Below are 17,345 nucleotides of genomic sequence, written 5' to 3' on the forward strand. Positions count from 1 at the left end.
TATTTCTTGCCAACAGTGAGGGGGCAGGATGCAGATTTGCTTCAGAGCAGCAAGGTACTCCGAATCACACATTGCATAATCGCCCCTTCTGCTTCTGGGTAAGCAACTGCCACAGCTGGAGCTCTTCCAGCTGCTGGAAGCATTCACTGCAACATGTGTGTATTTGGGAAAGATGGCCACTACAGCCACCTTAATTTCATTGCAGCAGAGGCCCTACATTTAGCTTAATAAATTTAAGCTGGAAGGACGTTGAGTACCTGCTGTGGATTCTTTACAGCAGCCTTGTGAAGTCAGCAGATTTACATTACTGAGTTCAAATGACTTAATTTGTCCCTGGGACAATAATGTGTTGCTTATAAAGTTAAACACAACAAAACCGACGCAACACCCTTAACACAAAACTTGAATTAACTTTATTTTCCCCTACAGTCAACAACTGGTCTGCATTGAGCTTTAAAGCAACAAAATAAAATGAAATCTCTGAACGACAGGGGCCAGCAATCCAGATTTAATTATCTTTGTGAAAATGTTGCAGCTGTATATTGGTCTGTATAAACCATCGGAGTCAAATATGAGTTCATAAATCAAAAAAATATTCTACACCTTGGGAAAGAAGTCAGCAGTAACATTCTCACAGAACACTGTAAATTTACATTTTCTTCATGAAAGGTACATACTATTCTGCATTTTACATCAAATCATTGATGCAAGTTTTGTTTCTATAAAAAGTTACAACTGTGGCAGGAAAACAAACTGCAAAACCCTTTCATTTTAATTAAAGAAAATTTTCAAGTCTGTATAAAGTCTTCCCATAGCTGGAAAGTGAACATGTTCAGTCTCCATTTATATTTTAGTGCATTTAATCTGATGGTTTTCACCACTTAAAAAAAAACAAACCAAACTGAACAAAATAACCAGTATAAAAGACAGACAAAGCAAATAACGCTATAGCAGGAATTTCTTCAATTGATTTAAGCACTCTAAATAAAAACGCAGAGAAACAATTTCCAGAAAAAACTACCCTCACAAGAAAGGCAGTGAGGGGGGGTGGGGGGAAGAGGTTTGCAAATCCTCTACCTCCGACAGCCACAGAAAAGGGGGTTTGTATACCTGTCAACCTTTTTTTTTTTTCCCCATTAAACAGGCTATACTTACTTTACCAAATGTAAACATTTACCTAAAATAGTTTAATTTCTGTTCTGAAGCACCAGCGGCCATGTGGTGCTCAGCTATGTGTTACTATAGCATTCATTACTGTCGTCTCAGATTTTTCAGGAGGATACAGATTTAGCCCTTGTATCTCTGGTGTGCAAGATTTGCCTTGTCTACCTTAGGAGATGACAGTGGAAGGCAGCAATACTGCAATCCCATGTTAAACCAAAGCAGCTTGTCCAGTCTAAACTAGCATCCAATTGATCTGTCCTGTCATCTCTTGTGACAACTGCAGCTTTGCTTCTCTCCCTCCAGATCAAAACCAGCCTGCAGCAAGAGTAAAGAGGACACTGAAAGAAACCATTGAACAATAATCATGGGAGTATCTTATTTTGCAAGTTTAATTTCAGAGCGCTCTGCTTCCTCTTAATCGTTGAAAACAAGTCATTTTTAGATTTCACCGTTCCCGTTTATGTGCTGCTGCTGTTCAGCTGAACAGCGTTTTCCAAAAAAGATTGACAAGTATGCATGTGCCGAGGACCAAATTACAGGGTTCTTTGGTAAAGTCAGTCCAAATTCTCAACAGATTTGAAGGATAATATGTACCAATAAAAAAAATGCTGCTAGACTTGGATAGCAGCTCTGTCTTGCTTCACATTACAAATCTAAAACAGCTGTTCTCAATAAGCCAATATTTTTAATCAGACATTGCCTGAAAATTTTGTACAATATTCTGGACCAATGATGGTTCTGTACCCTCATGTTGCTGTGAAACATGACTTGAGCTAAAGGCAAAGACTGGTTATCTCAAGGACAACTGCTTCATATTAGCAATCAGAACAGTGTATTTAAACTGTCTTCCTGTTGGGTCTCTTGCCTTTCTTTAAATTTAGTTTATTCTTAATGTAGCCACGCTTCCTTTTGGAGGTCTAAAAAGAAAAACAGAATAAAATGTGTTAGTTAATGATCTAGTCTTGACCGCGGTTTAATGATGTGCATCATTTTTAGAGAGCTTAAATGATAAACCCTCAATTAGGTATTATCCAGCTGTTATTTTTTTAAAGTTGGGATTGTTAATCGATGCCCAACATGTGCTTTTGCACATGATGTACTTTTTGTGAGCCCCATCTACCAGATCTGTAGAACTGTCTAAGCTTGTGCTGAGGCAGAATTAATAATTAACCAACATGATAAAGCTCCAAAATGCCCAAAGAGCAGAAGCGGTGTAGAGCGTTAGTTTTGTTTGGAAATACAATCTTGCATCTTTTGCACTATTTGATTCTTTTAGAAGTTAGCAAGATGACAGAAATATTTGCTCAGAGCAGCATTTTCCAAAGAGAAAAACTGAATAATCACATTTTAGTCTTTAGTCCTCTGCTCTTGGTCTGTAGGCTAGTTAGTTCTTTCTGCTCATGCGTCTTTATCAGCATATTTTAGATCTATTTTTTTAAGGTAGTAATGGGGAGGGGGGGGAAAGCATTAATGTTAATATTACCTAAGACTGACTTCAAAGTTGTATAAATAGAGTTAGTTTGTGGCAGGTAGAACTGTACATTTAACATGCCTGCCACGACAAATCAAGACAGCAGGCAGCTCCCACACTGGCTGCACTTAGAGCCTGCTGGTAAGCACAGCAATCATGTCAATTAAATACAGCTTTTTAATAACAACAACAACAATTTTTTTATTATTATAAAGTGAGACAGACACAAAGTAATGCGTAATACTCGGACGTGACATCTCTGAGCTTGAGCAATGTCATTCCTAACATGAGAGGGCGATAGGAGATGGACTGAATTCCCAGTAAGGAAGCAACTGCTGAAAACCTGTGGCTACTAAGCAGCCCTCAGAATCCATTTCAGAAATCCTAGTTTGGACATTCGCCCCATGCTCGTTCTCCCATTTCTTAACGGCAAGTAGAGCCTGTTCGTTGTACTGCAAGTGTTGGTGATGGATCAGAATTTGCATCAATTTTTAACCTGTCTCAAGACAAAGAACCGACACAGCCACAGCTTAAGTGGGGTCAGCGCACCTGTTATGAATTAGTACAGCCTTACTTGTCATTTAAGATGAGAAGTTACACTGTAACTGTATGATGGGTACAGTAAAGTTTATAAACTTCCTTTCAAGATACATCTAGCTTCAGTGGCAACTCCCAAATACCTTATTTTACGAACTTCCATCAAAACACCAAAAAAAAAGCATCTCTACCCTCTAACATTCTTTACTTGTATTTCCAAGACACAGTGCAAGTTCACTGCCTCTACTGATTTAGTTTGTTACACGTTTGTTTCTGGCAGGCTTCTGGAATTGCTTTTGCAACATATATTTGAATATATAGAAAACAGATGTTGTGAAGGAGATGGCTGCTAAGAGTCTCCCCAGCTCCCCTGGTAACACGCCTTTCTAAATAGGCTGAAGTAGCACACCACAGCTAACGCTTTTAAAACCGTGAAGATGACTTCAAACAGTAAGCAGCCAGACACTACAGTTCCGTCAACAAAAGTTTCATATTTAATTTATTTCATACAAAATTGCCATTTTTTTTAACTTCTAGGCATCACTACTTTCAAACAAAGTCAGAAAGCAACTTCCACATGATTTACTTAGTGAGCCATAGTTACTGAAACATGAATGGATGTACTTTAGATTATACTTCCAGTTACATGAAGACTTGAAGAGTTGTAACAGCCAGTGACACACTATCTCCAGTTAGCATTCTGCCTAAAAAAAATCTAGCCTTGTGTCTTCACATGCTTTTAAGTTAAGCAGACAGTAAATTAACAATTATTACCAGCAGGCAGGTCTGATATTGGACACTAACATGAACAGTATCCGTAACATTCTGGCTAGTGGAAATACATAATTCACCAGCTATGTGATTCACTGTTAAAAATAAACTGCCATCTCATCTCCTGACCCCTTTCAGTTACTTCACTGGGAACCCACCTTCTTTGACAAATACTTCTGTTTCGGTACAATGTTGGTTACTCTAGGTTTATGATCCAATGTCTCTCTGTTGTCTAGTTGTTTCACCTTGTATATTCTAACAAGCCAGTGCTCTGAGGTAAAGGCCTCCTCCAGATGTTTAAATTTAATGTCTTTGTTGCCTATCTCAGCATTGCGTGTACGATCGAATCCTGGGGGTGTCCGAAAATCCAGCTATAAAGATTGAAAGTTGCATGTTAGTTTGAGGCAAAACCCAAAACACTCATCAATGCAAACTGCGGTACTTCGTACCACAAGGCAACGCTTTCAGCTGGTCTAGTCAAAGGACAACACTTCTCTTGCACTGGTTGAAGAAAAACAGAAAAACCTCTCAGTTCCTTTTTACAATTGAGAAAGAGACATTCATTCTTACCCCTACAGATGTCGTAGGAGACGGCACTTAATGTCTCAACAGAAATATCACGTCTACATTCAGAGATTAAACTACTCAAGTGAAAGTCTGAGGTGCGGAGCCTGCGGTGGCTTTTTAGCATAGCTGCTCCCTTGTGCTGTCTCTTCCATGGTGCAATAATTTGCACTTTCTGTGCAAGTCAGAAATAGTTGATGTTTATCAGTTAAATTTGACACCCCCCCACGTTACAAATAAGACTCGCTGGCCTCAATTTTAGCTGAATAAAGGATTCTTGTGCTAATACATCAAGGCTGAAGGGGAGAAAACAGAAAAGAAAAAAGCAAACAAGGCAGACTAGCTACATACGTATGTTTGATGATCCCAAAAGGGGAGTGACAACTCTGAGAATTACACCCTAAGTGCAGCGTTGTTTAAAACACTGATGTGACTTGGACAGAAATCAGGTGGTTTCTGACAGATACTAAGTAGTCAACTAACAAGTCCACTTCTGTGTTGCTATTATAAAGAAACAGATCTAAAGCGCTCTGCCACGTAACAGTTAATGCTTTAGCAAGTGCACTGCATCATGGATTTGAGACACACATCTGAAGCAACATGAAGGACAGCAAAAAGCTTAAGTACAAGCGTAGGTTAGCAGCAGAAATGCTTTTTTTCTAAAGGTTATGTACGCTAGGCTGTGCCTAGATGTGCTTTAATTTGTAAAACTGACTCTTACCTCTGATTCTGCTACTACAAGCAATATTCAATCTACAAGATGGAAAACAGACCAAAATAACACGTTTTCTCACATTTCAATAAGATTCAGTAGATGTAGCACTAACCTGCATCTCTCCAAATCTGTAATAGGACATTTTATACATGAGGCAGTTCAGCAAAGTCGGAGAACCTGCCTTGTCTACCCGGAATTCTCCCTGAGGGGTAAAGTAATCACTTTCCTTTAAAACGAAAGGAAGATACAAAGAGTCAATATAAACTAAACTCCTATTTAGGGTCATTTCTCATTCCCTTCTCCGCAAAAAAGCTTTATGATAAAGAATCTAAACTGACTTTTACAGTTTAAAAGCTCATTTAAGCTAGTCTTAAAACAGAGAATGATGGTGCTCACTAAAGGTAAAATAGTTACAAACTGTTTGTAACCCAGACCCCAGTGGACCAATCTTCTTAAATCTGTATTATTGTGTTGGTACAAGTTTTGTCACTTCACAGTAAGCAGTTACTGGAAAAACTGATCTCAAAACATAAAAGTTAGTTAGGCATCTATCAAAATTATTCTTCAGAAAGGTGAAAAACACTGTATTGTTAATATACGAGGTCTGCAACGTTACCGTAAGCTTCGTATGTGCACGGTGTTTAAACAAAACAAATCTCTTATTTTCATCTCCGGTACAAGATGAAACCATGCACATGGGCTACTCCCTTAAGCCTGTGCTCAATATCTGTAAGTTTTTGTTAGGCTTAAGAAAATATTACTACAGGCTTCTGCAATCTCTGTAATGTTAGAGTAACTTAAACTCCACATAGGTCAATATTAACACTTGAACTTGTCTCCTACTTTTACAGAGTTGGAAGAAATGTGTAATGCCAACTATTTAAACAGTCTGAACACTCCTACTTTTTCCAAGTGTGGTGGTGCAGTGAGACACACACACAAGAATTACAAAAGATATCCTGTACTTTTAGTGTCATGCAAAAAAAATGTGAAAAGCTTTTGAGATTACTGACCTTTCACAACCATAAATATTGATAGAAACTGGGCTACAGGCCTCTGCACTCCTACTGTTCTAGGAAAACAACCCATAACACATTTTTCAAATAAAATTGCAGTAAGTAGTAGAGATTTACCTCCACTGTAATGAACGCTACCAGAAAAGCAACAACATAAATAAAGGTTAAAAAAAGAAAAAAAAAATAGAGATGAACATACAGAAATGCAGTATTCAGCTGCTTCAATTTTCCTGTGTATGGTTCTACTTACCCGAATATCCTTGGGATGTTCCCCCTCTGCTATTCTCACCATCCACAGGAACTTATTAATATCATCGCCAGAGTAGCCAATCACACCACCAAAAATAATCAAAACATAATCCACATCCAGGCTTCTCATGATCTCGTATGCTGCTGACTCATTTGATGACATGGCCTTTCCCACCTGTATCATAGGAAAAATATCTTAAGTATATCTGCATAGCTGCCTATCAAACAGATCCTGAGATCACTAACACCTGACAGACCAAAGCCTGAGAATACATACACGCCAACTGAAGCTGACATTTTCATTCTAGATAAAACCCATTGTGAATTTTTAGAACCTGTTGAAATTACTGGTTTGAGTACAAAACATAGCAATAAGCGTTTTCCTTTTGCAGCACCTACAGATTGTTCGAGTCATGGCTCTACTGCCAAAAACTTAGTGTTGCAGAGAATACCTAATCACAAATTATTTTCAAAGCTTTAGACACAGCCCAAAATGAATAAATTATTCAAATGTTAGTAGTTTCTTGTTGGGTTTTTTTTTTTCCCCTCGAGCTCTGTCCTTCACTAATGAAGCAGCCATGCAGCGTTGTACTCCGTAGCATACAGGCACACTCTGTACTGAATTCAAGGTAAATTATGCAGAGAAAATGTCATAACAGAGATATCCTTGAGTTAAAACCATAATGTAGTTTTGGCCTTGAAAAACTTTTTACAACTGCATCCCCAACCCCTTCCATATACTGGTCACTTCCCACACTTTGGAATTTAGGTCAGTAACTGGCATTCAGTTCATAGTTTGGTTTGCTATTGAAGCTCCTGTACTTAAGGCATCACATCGTATTGCTGTAGTGGAAGGGAGTAACTACAATATAAATAGTATTGCATCAAAACTGGTAACATTCACTTAAGAACATAATTAGAAAACACTAGGCTTAGGCTGCAATCTGTCAAAAAGACTGACACCCTCAGTTTCTTGGCCATTACCCTAATCAATGTGAAGTTATTTGCAGATGTCAATTTCTATGCAGGAGGAAGTCATCTGCACACGACTCCAGGGCACGCCTCGCTTACAGCACAGGTTCAGGTATTGGCCACCACACACATTTATCACTTGCGTTGTCCTTTATGGAGTATTCATTCCCAAATGGAACCTGACAGCGCCAGCAGTCATACTGGAGAGAATTCTTTATTACAAGCCATCATTGCTAATTGCTGTAATGCATACGGTTACTGGGCTTATGCAAAACAGATTACTGCCACGGTCTCACTACTCACGTGATGCACCTTGTTCTGCAGGGATCTGTTGGTTTAGATACACTAGCTGCACTTCTACCTCTTGTAGAAGAGGTGGGGGTACACAGGGCTATCAGAGTTGAATGTCCATCAAAACACACTAACACTGTCAGGTCAACAACCAAAGTAAGAGAAAAATGCCTTAGAGCGCACGGGAAGGCTTGTTCACCCGTATTAGCATCAACAGTGCAATCTCTCCAGCTTGATTTTGGCTGATGTGAGTTCCCTGCCCCTTCAAGAGAATGTACACGTGATCACCCCTGCTCCAATACATTTTTCCAGGACTTCACATGCTCAAAGCACAGCCTGATTAATTTGTTGATTTTGAACACTGTTTGTCTGCAGATCTGGTCCAACTGCTGTACTAGCTACTGACACAAGACAAAAACTATCTTAATAGTTCCTCGAGCCCTTCCCCCATTCTGCCCATGTAGCATGACACGGGTCTTCTGGGAAGAAAAGGCCACTGAGTGATAACTGGTTACCTAGTAAGACTGTGACCCACCTGCAATATAGAGATTTTTTTTGTTTCTGAAAAAAGTTTAAGTTGCCCACGGTGATGCCCCTGTAACCACAGGCAATGCTAACAAAGCACAAAGCTTAAACACACTCCTCAGAAGCAGAAGAAATTACAGATATTTTGCCTGACTGCAAACTTGAGAAGACAGAACTGCATAAATCTGCGAGTTCTGTTACTATTCATAAACCTCTAATTTCCAAGATGCCTGAAAATTTGCTGTTTCATGTGGTCAGCTTTCACGTGCCATTCGAAAATGCAGTCAGCAAAGACTGCTGAACTGAAACAAGCTGTTTGGCCAGGGCCAGTGAAGCAGTGGTACCAGGTAAGCTGTCACAGCACTAATCACATGGGGAATGGCGACATTAGATTTTGTCTATCCTCCCATGAAAAGGAGAAACTGACGTGGAAGCAAAGTTTTGGGAACTCCAAGTAAACAAAACTCCAGAGCAAAAGCAATCCCTTCCAGCCCCAAAACTCTTTATACTTGAGTTCTAATAAATGCAAAAAAAAAATATGTTTCTTCCACCTTTGTGTTTCTCACTCTATGGAATTTTTCACACATACGAATTAATATCATACTATCTATCAACAGACATTTGCAACTTCATACTCAACTGCAACATAAACATTTTGGTGTTTCTACTCCACAGAAAATTGCCACCCTTACCAGGGCTATGTGGCTGTTGTTCCAAGTATTGTTATCCACCAAGGTTGTCCGGTTAGCCATTCCTGCTATCTGATAACCATAATCCCACCATGACATCACTCTGGCATGCTCGTCTGTGTTCTGTCTCAGCCAGTAGTAGGCTTCTCTGAAGTCATCTAGGATATTCCGAGTGCTGGAAAACAAAGAGTTCATTTTATTAACGTTGGTACACATGCTAGCCACAAATTAACTGCACCATGATACATCTGGGCTCTCAAATAAGGGTTTTCTTATGCGTTCAGCTCCCTTTTGGGGATTCAGTCACCAGCAGCCATAAGTCTGGAGCCACTGACAGCTGAACAGCCAGAAGCTTTTGAAGATGTGACTAAATGCATTTCCAGTCCAATATATATTCATAAACAAGCCTTCCCAATTGACTCAAAAGCTTCCTTTTCTTTAACCGTCATCTTTATTGGCTTTGGATAGGATTATTTTTATGTATTTACATTAAATATTTCAGATTTTTTTTTATTCAGGTGACAATTCTGCCTTAATATAAAAAGAAGGTAAAGCAAATTGCTAATGCAAACGAAGTAGAAAGGCCTTTGCCCTTTAATTATTTTCAGACCTGTAGACCTTACTTACCCATCATGGTTATAGGAAGCGAGAACAACGCTGGGGCTGGAGTATGCATTGCTAGTTACCCAGGTACAGTGAACAGCAAACATCATCAACAACATCAGCATCAGCATTGTTACAATGTTTTTGATATTGGGACCCAGTCCTTCTTCTGTTTTTTCCTGTTCAGATACATGTTTTCTCACTTTGCCTGCCTAAACAAACACAAATGTATCTGTTACGGCAACTTTTATCACCCTCGGCAATGTAACCCATGCCTTTTTCTTCACCAAATGCACCCCATAAATGATAAGGGATACTGCAAAGCTAGACCAAGTTGTACTGTAAATTAACAAATTATGCAAAACAATATTTTAACAATCCAGCAACTTGTGGAAATGTGTGAGTCCTTGAAAGTCTCTTTCAGAAGAAAAAAACGCTATTATGTGAAAGTCAATGCATGACTTCTTCCATTTGGCTCAGTATGATTATGCCCTTTTTATGAGGCAGGGTGGAAAAGAGAAAGGCACAGGTATTTACTGTGAGGAAAAGGGGGAAACCCAAAGCTCACACACTGTCGGGGTCAGTATAACAAAGCCTAAGAGATTAACAACATTAGTACCTAATTCACGATGAAGAGAGTATGCAAGTTTATGAATAGAAATACTTTTTCATAAAATATATTATTCTTTAATTTCACCACATCTTAAGAAGGAACACAAGAGGGAAAGATTCAGCGACACAGAACTGCTATAACTGGTTAAGGAGAGCAAGCAACTGCCATCGCTTCAATGGAAAGGTGGGTCACCACTGTACACATCATTCAGGTTGAAGGTTATCACCGATGAAGATAGAAGGAACCACTTCTACACCGACACAGATTATTTATTTTTTAGGACATCAATTACACTTTATTGCAGAACATCAATTCTTGTTCTAAATTTAAATGCTTGTGATTCAGACCTCTAGTGGCATTTAAAATATTCAGTGTGTGTGTGGGGAAACCATAGTAAAAATAAGCTGTTTCCCGTCTTCTAACTTTTGCTCCCTACACTCACCTTATCGTACAGGTTGCCAGGGTTCCTTTTATCATCCTCATCACTGCTGTCCTCTATTGGTGGATTTTCTCTCTTCATATCATCACCCAAATAACGCTCAAAAACATTGGAGAAAGCAATTGCAGACAGCATACAGACCACTGGAGTCAAAGTGAGCATCAGCCGAACCATCACACCAGCAAAGTAAACAGCACTGATTGCATACAGAGCAACTGCAAAGAAACAAATCTACTGATGACATTTAGAAAATAACACGCTCTCTGACTGCACACATAAAAGCTCTCTATAAAACTACTTCTGAAACTGAGCTGAGCATCCGTGTGTATAGACTTGAGTATGTATCTTGCATTGCATTGCTTTTTAATTTACAGAAATACAGTTCAATTAACATTTATCCCTTCTAAACCTCAAACCCTTCCTGAAATTCACCTTGACAGCTCTTAACAATAACACAACCCCATTTTCATATTCATTAATGATGTGTCAAAAGGTGAATTATTAGTGAAATTTAATATCACACCCCAAAAATATTACTGGAATAACAGGGAGCTTAATTTGATTAAGAAGGTCAACAGCCCTAGACCAAACAAGTTACTGGAACTGAAAAAGCAAAAGGAAGTGTTAGAATTTCATGTAAATACCAGATTTTAATTTAAGTTAGAGATATCTGTGGACAAAAATTGGGGGCTTGTCTACATTATAATTCCATACAGACAAATAATACAATATTGTGAACACTATTCTGAAGGAAGTCTTCCTGATATTATCTCCACTCTGCCCGCCCAAAAAAAGCAAACAAGATTTTCAAAGCAGTGAGGAATATTCAGAACAGTTTTCTTAGAGGGGAAAAAACCCCACAAAACCAACCTGTAGACACTGATTAGGAACATCTATTGTGCAAGTGGTTATTCCTAGTCTGCTACAGTTTAACAATACACCCTTGTGCAAGATTTGCCCCAGGAATCATCAAGGGTCACTTATTATCAGATTATATTATATAAATCTTTCCTACTGTACAAAGTAGCATGGGTCTCCATTCACACTCATAGGTCCCTTTTATGATGATTTAAATGTATGATGCAGAAGCAGGAGGCTGAAAGCAAGCTGCCCAGCACCGGTAAGCCACAGAGCACAGAATACCCCTGAGTCACTGGATTTAACACAGTAAATGTTCCCACTGCCCACACACCTCTCAGGTAATCTTACGAGGCAGCTACATTAGTTTGGAGCCTCTTGTCCATGTAAAGCCCAAGACCCGAGTGATCTTTACTCCTCCATATGGGCTACAACTCCAAACCACATGCTTACAAGCCTCATTCACAATCTTAAAAGCTTGCTTTCACAGTACAGCTTTGTACAAATAAACTATTTTTGTCACTGACATAGGGAGACCCCACACCTCCGCTTAGGGCTTGTGCCTTATTTAGCATGTTTTCTGCAGCAAGTGATTCCATTCACTAAAATAGCAGAAAATCTGGAAAGAAAAGGCATTCTGAATCATCATCTGTGATGGGATAAGTGCCAGACGCCCAAGGAAGGGTCAGTTGCCTTGCAGCCTGTACAGGGTAGGGACCTTCCCTTTGCCCTGAGCTGTTCATTTGAGGATGAACGCCTGAACTGTACTGTGAAACTGTACCCTGACACGTGGCTTGCAAGATCGGCATGTGGAAAAGCATGCAACTCCAGCTGCAGAACACAACCATACCGAGAAACGATCTCGATCCCACCTCTTGGGATGACACTCCATCACCATTTCACCAATCTCTGCATTTTCATTAACGGTTCTAAATACTGCTGGGTGCAGGCAACTTTTAATAATCTTTAAACACATCACTTTTAAACCTTTTTTAGAACGAGCCATATACCAGCTTAGAGCAAACAAAACCAAAACAGTATCAAGTTGAAGGCAAGATTTTTCAAAACAATTTTGAAATATTTTCTCTTACCAAAGACTCTTTCATCATTGATGTTTTTGATACAGAACCACAGCCCTGCTGGGAAAGTACACACGAGAATATGCAGATCAAAAAAGAAGGAAACCCATGTTGTAGGCTGATGCTCAGACACAGAGGCAATGATCGGGATGTGAATTTTCGCATACCTTTTTTAAAAAAAATTCAGTTCAAATTATTTTGAAAAGATAAAATTATTAAAACTTGTAAACATTAGGAATTCTGAAATTAATTTCAAAGGAAGCATTTTAATTTAAAATGGCAAGTGGTTTATTCAGCAGAAATCCGATTAAACTTATAACAAAAAAGTCCCCAGTTCTTACTGTATTTAGGAATTATTTGGTGTATGGAATTGTTTAAAACACCAATATAAAGGATTATTTCCATAGTAATTGAAAGAATGAAAATTATGGATGTTTTGTTTTATTATGGTTAAACATGAAGCCAAATGTACCAAAATGAAAACACATAGCTATGTAAGCCCCATCATTACATTTTGAAGAGATAATCATCCATGCCAGTATGTCTCCCTGATTTTCAACACTATTTTGAAAACTCTCCTCTACACAGAATCCCTTCATTTTCTTAGTACAGAAAGTTACAGTATTAAATCCCAGACCAGTTACTGATGCCCCCACATTGTTTAGATGCTGGGGGAAAAAAGAAAAAAAAAAAAATAATCAGGCCTTGTCTACACATGGAAACACATGTCAACTAAACAACGTGCCAAACACTCAGTGCAGACAAGGACAAAACTGTACTCTATATTAAAGACAGCTACATATATATATGGACCTAATCTGCAGTGCTACGTGATTGAATGATACATGAGGTACCAAATATATGTCCTTTTCTTCACTGAGATCTACTTCTCATTCAAAACTGCATTGTGTGTTTTAACACAATAAGATTTTCTAATGTAGACAAGCCCTCAAAAGTTTAAAGCTTTGTATGTGTGCGTGTATATATATATATGTAGACCACTTCATTTATAGGCAAAGAATTACATCTGTATGTTCTTCAAATAAATCTGAGGCTTCTTTACTGAGATGTATTCAACTACATTTATTATAGAGTTGGTACAGAACCCTGTATGAGCTGGACTTTGGAGCCTGAAAAAACCTGAACTGCAGAAGTTTAAAGTTCTCCTATCCTTGCTTTTAATCTTACTAAAAAAAATAAAATATCTACCAACTGAAATTCACCCTAAAATATTTCACTGAGAAAAGTATTTTCAGTTTTATTCCTATTCTCCTTGCTGGCAAAAGAATTTAACATTGGATTTTTAAAGGCTAACTAAAACAAAAGATTAACACCATTGTTTTTTACCCGTGAAAACACACATGAACAAACCAGAATTGTTCAGAGTAGACATCTGTATACACAAAACAGATGTATGAACATCATAAACAGGCAACATGCAGGATCATACGTGCAACATCTTTGTGATGTTGTGTAATGAAAATAGTCTGAAGCTTAAGGCTCCTAGTAATTTTGAAATGTGTCCTCAAGTGTTGCTACAGCTTTTGGTTATTTTATGCTCAGAAACAGTACAATTTCATATAGGAAAACATACAATTACATATTCAAAGACTTCCAAAGAAGCAAGACATTTAACAGACAAATTAGTGAAATGGTTGCAAAGATCATGAAACAGTTACTACAAATGCTCTCTTTAGATAACTGATTAAAGCCCACTATATTCTCCTTGACTGAAATTCTAAATGGATTTGAGGATGAGGAAAGCAAAAGATTATTAGTTTTCAGTAGAACACTATTGATATCCAAATCCTTATATCCTTTATCCTTACTTACCCAGTGTCCCACAATGAATAAAATCTGCCACTCCAAGGAGCGATATAACCTGAAAAAGGGAAGAAAAAACCCCTTTTGCTGCCTAGGTATTTAAATGAAATAATTTTTATACTCCCCCAAATTATAGCACAAAACCAAAGAAATTTCATTGAACTTGTAATGTATGTGAACCAGACCTACTGCATTATTCAGGCTATAAAATCTACCAACCATGAAGCTAGTTTTAGAAGAACATACTTTTACAGGATCACATTGTAGTCACTGAGTATCAAGACACTTACACATCCAAAAGTCAAAGCAATGCAATAACAAATAAAATATTTCTCAAAGAATATGACAGATAGCAACATATACTCTGTAAAGTAGTTTAAGAAAAAGAAAACATAATTGATAAAAAAAGTATTTTTCTGAAATGCCTGAGCAGGAAACTGGGAACTATCTATAGCCAAAACATTAATACTCAATGAAACACCAGTTTCCTATTGTTTCTCTGCTTATGGATCTACATGTGGCATAAAATAGAAAAGCTGCTACTAGACATGCTCATAAGCTTTACATATTCATTTTTTTTTTGAAAAAAGCCTTCAGGTATTTGAATACCATAAGATTAAATGAAACAATATCTTAATCAGATGAAATGCAGAAGTTATTATTGAAAGTTATTAGTAAGACTCTTCTTAAATTTTATTTCCACTTCCCTTACAACTGTTTCAGCTCCCTCTGAAGATAGATACAGAGAAGCTGAAACAAGAGAAAGGTAAATCCTTTTATTTTTTACCCAAGTATTTGTGCCATGACACATGGCCCACTTCCCTCTATCTGATATTTAAAATTAGCACAATCTCACTGAAGGTTTTAGTTTAGTATCTAGTTTGGACATTTAAATACTGTGGTTAATGTTCTACAGCAAGACATATTTTGCCCTTCAGTCTTCAGCTTGCTCCCAAACCACTGCATGCACAATAAGGAGCTACCAGCAGATGGGGGACTACCAGTTATGGTCTTCTCTGGATGTATCCAGACCACCAGATTAGATGGCATTCACCTGAGGGGGCTGAAAGAGTTGGCCAAAATGATAACCACCCATCACCTTCATCAGGGTGATAAGGGAGACTCCTGGTGCCTGGAAAATGGCCAATGCTATAGGAAGGGCAAGAAGGAATGAATATGCAGGAAACTACAGGTGAGTAACCCGAGTCCCTGAAAAGATCCTGGATCGCAAAGTCCTGAAATACATTATTAAATACTTTTTGAACCATATTCCTCATTTGTCATATTTATAAGCTGAAGAAGAATGGGCTGGACAAGCAGACCATTCGGTGGCTTGAAAATGGGCTGTCCTGACAAGCTCAAAGTAGTAGTCAGTGGTCTGGGGTCCAGCTGGTGGCTAATAAAAAGTAAAAATAACCCAGAGGCCAAAATAGTGAACTATGCTAACTGAAGAGTGGCCGACATGCCTTACAGCACAGGCAGGATTTCAATCCAGAACCTCAAACCCCTTTCTTCCAAGTGCTGCACCTGGGATACAGGGTTCAGATGTGGGCACCCTTCTGCAAGAGGATTATTAAGAAAATAGGGAGGGATCAGAGTGGCGTGAGATGGTCAGGAGCTCCGATCACACAGCATAGCAGAAGCTGAGGGATGGAGATTTGTTCCATCCAGTGAAGCGGTGATACTGATCAGTGAATTGCAGAAGCTGAAATCAGCACTTCCTACGAACTGCAACAGAAGACATGTTTTGCTGCACACTAAGTTTAGAAGCTGAATTTTGTTTTGATAGGCCAGTCTGAACATTTTTGCTAAGTATTAGTAGGATTTGCTCATACGTACTGAAAAGCAAGTAATAAACCAGTAAGTTTAAGACTTTCAAACAAATAGAGATGGTAAGTATTATTTTGGAATAATGGTATCATAATTTAAAAAAAAAAAACAAACAAAAACCACAAACAACTGCTATTAAACAGTTCAAAATGTTAAACAACTGATAAAAAAAAATTACGCTAGAAACATTGCTAAAGAGCAAGTACAAGAAAGAAGTCAGTTAAAACAGACAAGTTATGTCTCACAAAAGTGGCTTTTATTCCAAAACAAAACTATGACAAAACAGAACTGTATTTAGGCATAACATTAAGATCATGCAATTTAACCCATGCAGAAGTAAATGTTTTCATGGGCAACTTATATTTAGCTAGGAAAGTAAGATTGCTTTTTCTTCATCAAGGGAACAAAACAAAGTATGGTATTAGAACACCAAGGAAGTATAGCACGGAATCGGAAGATGGCAGTGAGGCATCTGGGGATGGCAACCAAGCAAAAGACAAGCTTGTTCCTAAGACACTGAGTAGAACTGCCTTGAAGGCTGGAGGCTGAACCACTGAAATAAAGTAAAACTTGGAGAGTAATTCCAGTCATGCAGAAATCAGATTCAAGTTATTTCAGAAAGTGAGCAATCTGACCATGACCTATCAACACTATTCAGAATAGATTAGCTATACATATCTTCATAATACGCTTTGGCTATAGTTATGTTCCTCATCTACCCCAACCTCTTATATCATTATCTGGATCATGGATAAACCTGAAAGGATGCTACAAAGTTGGGGGTTTTTTGCAGCCCAGAAAACACAGTGAATTCCAAGACACAGAAATACAGCCTAACATGGGCACTGGTAAGCTGTGGTATTGCCAGCAACTCCTTTAGACTAAACCAAATGCTGATCACCTGGTTTACCTGCCCCAACAGTAAACTAGTTTCACATTTATTTACCTGTGTACGTCAAATAGATGACACTCAGGAATACAATACCAGCAGCTAGTGAGACACCCAAGAAGAACAAAGTCTGAAATTCTTGCTTTGTTAATCTGTCTCTCAGATACTGCAAAAATGCATATGCCTGCAGCAGTGCAAACACACCTAAAGAAAAAGGAAAGCTTTTGTTTAAGTGCTCAAAAGCAG

The 17,345-nt window shown here is 38.3% G+C and overlaps 1 protein-coding gene across 1 annotated transcript in view; it reads right to left on the reverse strand.

Annotated features, from left to right (window-relative positions):
* Positions 1-493: 493 nt before the first annotated feature.
* STT3B (STT3 oligosaccharyltransferase complex catalytic subunit B) overlaps positions 494-17,345 on the reverse strand; it is a 52,661-nt gene continuing 35,809 nt past the window's right edge. The window contains exons 7-16 of the mRNA XM_080387326.1: positions 17,157-17,303; positions 14,390-14,438; positions 12,569-12,723; positions 10,623-10,834; positions 9,592-9,779; positions 8,968-9,139; positions 6,489-6,662; positions 5,335-5,448; positions 4,102-4,314; positions 494-2,081 (exon numbers count right to left, since the gene is read on the reverse strand). Coding sequence (XP_080243452.1) covers positions 2,001-2,081; positions 4,102-4,314; positions 5,335-5,448; positions 6,489-6,662; positions 8,968-9,139; positions 9,592-9,779; positions 10,623-10,834; positions 12,569-12,723; positions 14,390-14,438; positions 17,157-17,303 — 1,505 coding nt within the window. The 3' untranslated portion in view covers positions 494-2,000. The remainder of the gene's footprint in view (positions 2,082-4,101; positions 4,315-5,334; positions 5,449-6,488; positions 6,663-8,967; positions 9,140-9,591; positions 9,780-10,622; positions 10,835-12,568; positions 12,724-14,389; positions 14,439-17,156; positions 17,304-17,345) is intronic.

The sequence above is a fragment of the Falco punctatus genome, assembly GCF_963210335.1.
Source record: "Falco punctatus genome assembly, chromosome: 4".
In the NCBI taxonomy this organism is placed as follows: Eukaryota; Metazoa; Chordata; class Aves; order Falconiformes; family Falconidae; genus Falco; species Falco punctatus.